At 41.0% G+C, this 9,071-nt stretch overlaps 1 protein-coding gene across 7 annotated transcripts in view; it reads right to left on the bottom strand.

Annotated features, from left to right (window-relative positions):
• The window catches only part of LOC102938708, a 95,055-nt gene that overhangs the window by 5,202 nt on the left and 80,782 nt on the right, over positions 1-9,071 (bottom strand). For 5 of the 7 annotated variants that reach the window (XM_043543906.1, XM_043543905.1, XM_043543912.1 and 2 more), the window contains exons 11-12: positions 5,503-5,632; positions 4,157-4,238 (exon numbers count right to left, since the gene is read on the bottom strand). In XM_043543906.1, coding sequence (XP_043399841.1) covers positions 4,157-4,238; positions 5,503-5,632 — 212 coding nt within the window. Of the gene's footprint in view, positions 1-1,923; positions 4,239-5,502; positions 5,633-9,071 lie in introns of those variants that run through there. The other 2 variants (XM_043543909.1, XM_043543910.1) reach the window with 2 other exon arrangements.

Here is a 9,071-nt window from a genome sequence, read left to right as displayed (position 1 = left end):
AACTGGGCTCTAGACAACAAAATGAAATTCAACAAAGACAAATGTCAGGTGCCACACTTTTTAGGGAAGAAAAAACAAATGCACAAATACAGAATGGGGGAAAGGGGCTTAGCAGCAGCACTGCTAAGAAGGATCTGGGCGTTGTGGTGGATCACAACCTCAACATGAGTCAGCAATGCAATGCTGTTGCAAAAAACAAAAACAAATGCAATTTTAGGTTGCATTACCAGAGACCTAGCATACAAGTCACAGGAAGTGATATTACTGGGCCCTGGTTAGACCTCAGCTGGAGTACTGTGTCCAATTTCACCAATGTATAGAGAAACTGGAAAGGAGCCAGAGGCAAGCAATAAAGATAATCAAAGGGATGGAATGCAACCATATGAGCAAAGGCTGAAGGAACGGGTATGTGTGGTTTAGAAAAAAGGAGATTAAGGGGGGATATGTCATAGAATCATAGACTTTAAGGTCAGAAGGGACTATTATGATCATCTAGTCTGACCTGCACACTGCAAACCACAGTATCTCATCCACCCACTCCTGTAACAAATCCCTAACCTATGTCTGAGCTATTGAAGTCCTCAAATAATGGTTTAAAGACTTCAAGGTGCAGAGAATCTTCCAGCAAGTGACCCGTGCCCCCCTCTGCAAAGGCGAAAACCCCCCAGGGCCTCTGCCAATCTGCCCTCCAGGAAAATTCCTTCCCGACCCCAAATATGATGATCAGCTGAACCCTGAGCATGTGGGCAAGACTCACCAGCCAGACACCCAGGAAAGAATTTTCTTTAGTAACTCAGATCCCACCCGATCTAACATCCCATCACAGGCCATTGGGCATATTTACTGCTAGTAGTCAAAGATCAATTAATTGCCAAAATCATGTTATCCCATCATACCCATCTCCTCCATAAACTTATCAAGTTTAATCTTGAAGCCAGATAGGTCTTTTGCCCTCACTGCTTCCCTTGGAAGGCTGTTCCAGAACTTCACTCCTCTGAGGGTTAGAAACCTTCGTCTAATTTCAAGTCTAAACTTCCTGATGGCCAGTTTATATCCATTTGTTCTTGTGTCCACATTGGTACCGAGTTTAAATAATTCCTCTCCATCAATAAAAAGATTAAATAAGATTGGTCCCAAAACCGATCCCTGAGGAACTCCACTCGTAACCTCCTTCCAGCCTTCAGATACTTGAAAGGCTGCACAAAAAAGAAGAAAAGTTGCTCTCTTTTGCTACAGTGGACAAGAAGTAATGGGTTCAAACTACAACATAGCAGATTTAGATTAAATCTCAGGAAAAACTTCCTCACTGTAAGAACAGTGGAACAATGGAACAGACTGCCTAGGGGAGGTTGTGGAAGTTTCTTCACTGGAGGTTTTCAAAAAGCAGCTGGAGAGTCATCTGTCTTGGATGGTTTAGATACAACAAATCCTGCATCTTGGCAGTGGTTTAGACTAGATGACCCTTGTGGTCCTTTCTAATCCTATAGTTCTATGCCTTTTCCACCTACCAATGGAGCTGTCCAGAATCAGATGAGCACACACAGACACATTAACAGAGCGCATCTGAGAGGACCGCGTTAATCAGCACTCCCAAGCTGACCCCTTGTATGCCCCTGGACTCAGCAGGCTGGGTCGAGCAGCATTTCCCAGCTGTCACCCTCAATATGCCCTGGGCACCGCCCCGGAATAGAGCACGCCTGCGCACACTGGGTCGAGCAGCACTTTCAATCTACCGCCCTCATATGCCCCAGATTCAGCACGTCCCTAACCCCACTTTCACGTTACAATTGTTCTGGTAGTAACCCACTTGATGAGCAAACCCCACAGGATTTTTGGGCGCTACAGGGATCGTTAGCTTAGGTACGAGGAGCGTTGCTGCAGAGTGAATGAGGAAGCCAAAAAAACAAACACGAGGAGCGGGGGGAGAGAGAGAGAGAGAGAAGCAACCAGCTTAACCATGAATGTTATTTATTGTCAGGTAATAATCATAGGGGAGCCAAACAAACAAAACAGTTATAATATTAAATCTAACTTAAATTTGATTATAAAAGTCAGGTTTAGAAAACTATAACTGATCATACAAGTCAGGGTCAGAAGGCTATACCTAGAGAGAGAGAGCTGGGTTCTCACCACTGCGTGAAGCTTGAATCGATCGGGGTTCCCAGGTGGTGGTGGTAGGCAAGGATCCAGAGTGCTTTCCTGCTTTTCTGGTCCCAGAGTTCCATGCGGTTCTTGCCTTGGAATCTCTGTTGTCCATTCTGTGTGCTAATAGGGATGTCTCCCTGTCCCATCTTTGATGCAAATGAGGCTAGGGGAGTTTCCTTAATCCTGTCATCCTTGTCCGGAGCGAGTTAGGTGTGTCTTCCACTGCCTTTTCATTGCTTTTTGTAAGTCTTTTGTCTGATTGGCTTTGGTTCAAGCAGGGGCTGGGGGGGGGGGAGGGCGAGGTCTTTCATGAGTCAGACAGGCTGGGTATTGCACCCTGGTTCCCCAAGAACACAGAGCTGACAGGTAACAAAGTTTTGAAACCTCAATTTCTGCAATAGGTATGGGAATTGCCTCTCCCTTTGCAATAATTACACTCCATTAGACACAAAGAAATTGTCAACCAGTAGAGGGAGGTCTGAATGTATGGAAGATAGCACTGGACCCTGGAATTTATCACTAAACTTGCCCTTCTAAGAACTAATACTTGAAAGGCACTTAGATATGGCAGTTAATGGGCTGTGTAAATACCTAGCTGGAGAATATTAGTAGATTCTAAGGCCAGAAGGGACCCATTGTAATCATCTAGTCTGACTTCCTGTGTAACACAGGTCATAGACCTTCCTCAGCATAATTCCAGAATCATAGTACACATGAGCTGCTGAAACAGGATGTGATGTAAGTTTCCTTTACTACTGTTATACAATATAAGCGCCACAAGTTGTTTCAACAGTTCAGCATTTTCACCAAAATAAATGCATAAAACAAATGAAGGGGCTCTACAGTGCTACCATAGAAAGGTGGCAAGGTGTGTTAACGCCATGTTAATGTGTTCATTAATATAGAAAGTATTTAAATAGCTAATGACCTATTTGTCTCATATACACAGTCATTTTGATGGCTGCAACAGTACAATGCAGCACTGTATCACAATAAGGAAGAAACAGATGTTCTGCTGAAGCATTCATTTCTGACTGAAGTCAGGATCAGGTAATTTATTTAGATAATTATCAAGCTAACTATCTTTTATTGGTGTGCAGGGTAATCTTAATGGACGTGTTTTTCATCATCAGCAAACTCCACAGGAAAAAAGTTGTACAACATAAACCCCTGAGGTGCAGGGTCCACATGAGTATAAATGAAGATAATTTCACTTGCTAAGAACCCTTGTGCTGGTGCCTTGTATGCCCATGCCCACTGACATCAGTAGAAGTTTTGTGAACCTATTGAGGTGGTATGGTCCTAAAAGGGAAGAACATTGGCAGATCATACTGAAGAGCCCAACTTTGTTAACCTGATGCCTAAAATGAAGCAATGAGATCTGCATTTAGGCACCTGATACCCTCCAGCCAAATTTTCAAACGTGGTCACTGATCTTTGGGTACCTCAATTTTTAAACACTAACTTGACAGTTTGGGTGTGATTTTTCAGAGATGTTGATGTAAGTGTGAGCTGTGGGTGTTCTAGATAGAAGCACCCACTTAAATACCCATTTCAGGCACCTGAGTGCTTGAAGTTAGGCACATAAGTTTAAAAATCAGGCTTCTACAGTATTGGATTTAATTATGCTCCCACTGATCTCTAGGAGTATGTTGACGCTGCAATTAGACATGCACAGCTGGCTTGGTCTAAGAGGTTGTTTAATTCTGGCATAGACACTCGGTTGGGGCCCAGGCTCTAGGACCCTGCGAGGTGGGAGGATCCCAGAGCTCAGGCTGTAGCCAGAGCCCTAATGTCTACACCACAATTAAAGCCCGAGCCCCATGAGCCCGAGTCAGCTGGCATGGACCAGCCGCGCTTGTCTAATTGCAGTGTAGACATACCCTTTGAAGCAAGAGCAAACCCTGTTGTGAGCTGTTACATTAAATCCTGTGTTTTGGCTGGATAATAGATCTGAGTTTCAGTTTCTGTCTTCTGAATTTACTCCGCATTTCTTAAGAGTTCTTCTTACATATGGTATTGCTTCTTCCAGAAACCATCGTCTTGTGTACATAAGTAGCATGACATCAAGTAGAAGGTTACGTTCTCTCTTCCTTTAAGAACAAGATGATTACATCACCACCTTTTTGTATATCTGAATTAAACAAGGTTAACAATTGCTACTTACACAGAGAGAATTTTAAAAGAAAACTTGATTTTTAAAAGAATATGTATTAAAGGACTGCCTACATTGGAGTAATTTAATTTTTGTGTCTCATGCTGATGTTTAGACTACAGGATGGCAGGAAATGAAAACTGATACTCAATGTGAGTCTAACGGCTTCAGATCTTTTAAAGGTCAAAAGATCAAAAATGGTTTCTCAATTTGTACCTAAAATTTTATTCACACACAAAAATTTGCGCTTGCAGACAGCCCTATTCTGAATTCCACAAGAACTCAAAATTGTTTTTGTCTTCAGTGGAAGTTCAGGTGCTCAAGGAATGTGGGATCAGACCTATGATTTGCCACAACAGTAGAAATGCCTTATACCCTATAATTTCACCTGTGTTCAGCAGGGAAAGCAGGGACAAGGTGGGTCAGACAAGTTCTGTCACTGAAATAGAAACAGTGCTTCAGAGTTGGCTGACTTGTAGACTTTGATTTTGAATTATATTACAATAGCGCCAAGAGGCCCCCATGAGGATCAAGGCCCCATTGTGCTAAGTGCAGTGCAAACACACATGAAGACACTTTCAGTAACTTTAGGACCCATTCCTGCAAACCTCAAAGCATGTGGGTCACTTCTATTCATATGAATAGTTCCATTAGTATTGGTCACCTGAGAAAAATTACACACATGCTTAAGTGGCTGCAGAAACAGGGACTACATTTGTGTATTTAATATTATGTGCTCTCTTTGTAGAGAGACTCTTTCTACCAGTTTTGTAATTTTTCCACAACTGCATTCCTTCCATTGTAGGGCCCAGTCCTGCAAACGTGAACATGCTTCACTTTATACATGTGAGAAATACCATGTTCATAAGTATTTGCATGATCCACAACTTGTTGCCAGTATTCAGGATTTCCTGACAAAGCAGGTACATGAAGTACAACAAAGTTGGGAAATCTATGCCAGGATTGTAGGTTTGTTACAAAACCATCCTGACACTCCATTTAGATTATTTACTCTGTTTTTTATGTATCTCCCCCTATTTGTATAGGTGCAGTTCGTTGTGCCAAGTTGTCACTGTTCTAGTTACATGCTATTTGAATTCCTTATAATATGTTTCACACCCATTATAAACTTTCCAGAAGGGAAAATGGTATCCAACCCCCTTTTACATTTGTAGTAAGAAATAACAAAAATCAGTTCTTACAGCTGTTTATACATCTCTTTCATTCCGATTTCATCATCCTCCACTGAGCTTGTCCCAGCAACACATTTACCCCTTTGTGTCCCAGAATTGCAAGTTGCATCACCACAACTATTGAAGCAACGAGGGCTTTCTGAAAGAGACAGACAGACATTCCCTTGTTGTTATTCTGGGTCAGCTTTAATTGAATGAATGTGTTCTTTTCCCTTTATTCTTAAAGAAAATATCCTCTTTGCAATAATCAAGTAACAGACAGCAAGGCTAAAAATGGTCCAGATGTCCTGCTTTAACATGATGGGGGGGTAGGGGGAGGGCTAAAATAAATCTTGGAAACATCTTTCTGTTACACTGCAAGTGGAGATAACTTAGTGGTTGTGGTAAGCGACTACCAAGTATCACATGGTCTAGCATTTCATTGTTAATGTGCTCCAATCGGCGCGGGGGGGGGGGGGGGGGGGGGGGGGGAGGGAAATGTGTTTCATCAAAGCAGGCTCGCTATAATTCTTCAAACTTTCACACACAATTCCAGAATTTATTTCAGATTATGAAAATATTTTTCCCCACTGCAAAAAACCCACAAACACACACTCAGTTCTAGCCTCACAGAACAAAGGCGCAATTCCACGAAGCATCTGAAAAATAGATATTTGCTGTCTAATTCTGGGACACTTAACCACAGGGTTTTAATGTGAGGTTTGATACTGAAGTCATCCACACTGTACTATGCAGGCTACAGTTTAGCTACATTCTACTAGAGTAACATCGAAAGGATTATTTATGACTAGGTGCCCTTTAAGAGCTGTTGGGGCTTAGTAGCAACAGTATTGGTCTAACTGCCAGCCACATGGCCTTTCTAGACTAGAATGAAAGGTATGGTATCCAAATATTTTAGTTAACACGGTCTAACTACCATGTCTGAAAGTAGAACATAAACAAGGTGGGTGAGATAATATCTTTTATTGGACCAAATTCTGTTGGAGAGAGAGACAAGGTTTCGAGCCACACAAAGCTATCTTCTGTACACTCAGACCTCCCTCTATTGGTTGACACTTTCTTTGCGTCTATTGGAGTGTAATCACTGAAGAGAGAGGCAATTTCTTAGGTTGCCATATCCAGTTTGGGCTGAAAAATCACGACACTGAATACTTAAAATATGTCACCCTGAAGAAGAGCTGTGTGTGCCTTGAAAGCTTCTCTCTGTCACCAACAGAAATTGGTCCAATAAAAGATATTTTACCTCACCCACCTTGTCAGTCTAATATCCTACAACCAATACAGCTACAACTACACAGCATATAATATAAACAAGGCCTTTAATACACTTTAAATTGGTTAAGGTACAGAGAGAAGTCTAAGCTTTATCTCGATCGGCTTAGACTGTATTAAAAAAATACATACTGCCTAGTCTATGCTAAACTTTTCAGACACGTTAGAACATGTTAACTGTCATGTTCTATCATCAGATCTTTAAATCTTAATCTTGATAAGCTCATTATTACAGGTGTAATGGTGATGATTTTACAGTTAAAACTGAATCTAGACTTTTACAGAAGCATTATTTTTTGCCACTTCTAACCTGTGAGAGGAATAACCGATTTGTTTTCACACTTGGTGGGTCACATTATGGTATGAGATTAATTTGTTTTCTAGGAATTTGGATAGTGCAGGACTAAAGATGCGTATATGCTAATAACACAATGTGACATGTTCTAAATATTCAGTGTCATGATTTTTCAGCCCAAACTGGATCTAACTACCAAAGAAATTGCCTCTCCCTTCACAGTAATTACAGTCCATTACACACAAAGAAATTGTCAACTAGTTGAGGAAGGTCTGAGTATATGGAAGATAGCCCTGGACCCTGGAATTTATCACTAATCTTGCCATTCTAAGAACTAATACTTGAGAGGCACTTAGATATGGAATTTAATGGGCTGTGTAAATACCTAACTGCAGAATTGTTAATACATCCTGGGACATGTCATTCTATATTCTTTATGAAACTATGTTTATGATACGAATATGACATAATTGAGATATACTTTATGCAAAATGGCTCATGTGAGATATCACTGGAAAGGTTATAATTTACGGAATGCGATTATCCAATTTGTATGCCTGTGTCATTTCTGTATCTGAAGTTAGGAATATTGACTATGTATCTGTATTTCAACTGTGCTACTTTGGGTGACGCCCACTGCTAACACTTCAGGTACAACAATGGAAAAGCCAGACAGGGTGGATGGCCCATCAGCGAGGACAACGAACTGTGAAAAGCTTGGCCTTCCTGTGGACGCTCCATATTGGCACTGACTCATGGACGCTGTGATACTACAGGGTCAGGTGGTCTTGTCACCTGATACTAAAACATTACCTGGGACTTCTTGTAACTTTCCACTGTAAAGGAAGGGGGGAGGGAGGGTCAAGTTTGGGAAACAAAGGATTCCCGCCTTATGTAAATCCTATTTAAGGGTGGGGAGGAAGGCAAACAGGACTCCTCCTTTCCTTGGCCTGTCTGCCTAAGAAAGACTGCAAAAGGGAAGGCCAGGGGGAGTCCAGACTGAAATAGGGGTCCAGTCTGAAAAAGAATATAACTGGAACTCTGAACCACAGAAACTTTGCAAACTGCCTGCAACAATATCTAGGGTGAGAAATACTATTCATAACCAATTTCTGTAGTGAAACTAGCTTAGTTTGCGTGTTTGATTTCATTTGCTTAGGAATCTGCTTTGTTCTGTTTGTTACCTATTTTACCACTTAAAATCTGCCTTTTATAGTTAATAAAATGTGTTTTGTTTATTATTAAACCCAGTTTCTGTAATTTCTAACTGGGGGGAGGGCAAGAAATGTGCACATCTCTCTCCACATTGAGGGAGGGGCCGAATTTCATAATATATCTTTGGGTCTGTACTCCAAGGGAGGTGGACATCTGAGTGCTGGAGCAAGTCCCTTAAACTGAGGCTTCCCAGAGCTGACCTGAAGCTGGGTGTGGCCCTGCCTGTGTGTGTGTTAGAGGAGGTTTTAAGAGCCTGGCTCAGCAAGACAGGTTAAAGGGACCCCATGCAGGCAGAACAGATAGACCCAGCAGTATCTTAGCATCTTAGCTTTCCAAGGGGTCCAACCCATCACACATCCCTCCCAGAGGACCTATCTAACAGGCTTTAGACATTAGCATAGATACAGTATAATACACACATTACATAAGGAGTTTTAACTAATTAAGTACCCACAGCAGATTTCTCAGGGATTAACTGAATTTAGTTGCTTAGCTAAATTGCAGGCTCAAAAATAATATACGTTTTTCTGTTTTATTAATATGGAATGTAAAGATGAGAAATTATAGAAAGTAAAACCAAGTGGTTATGACTGCTTGCAAAGTTTAAATGAATGAATTTAACAGGAATCAATTTAAACACTGATGAATTAATAACAATATTAAAAATCAAAATTTTATCACAGATATAACCTTATTATATTTTTTTTACTGTTCAACTAACTTCTAGTCTAGTGATAAATATGAATTAATCATAATTAAGTCTAAAATAGTTACCCTTGAGTTGGATGCAATACCT

Source organism: Chelonia mydas, chromosome 3 (genome assembly GCF_015237465.2).
Source record: "Chelonia mydas isolate rCheMyd1 chromosome 3, rCheMyd1.pri.v2, whole genome shotgun sequence".
Lineage (NCBI taxonomy): Eukaryota > Metazoa > Chordata > Testudines > Cheloniidae > Chelonia > Chelonia mydas.
Note: the sequence above shows the minus strand (reverse complement) of the source record. Positions and strands in the feature narration are given on the sequence as shown.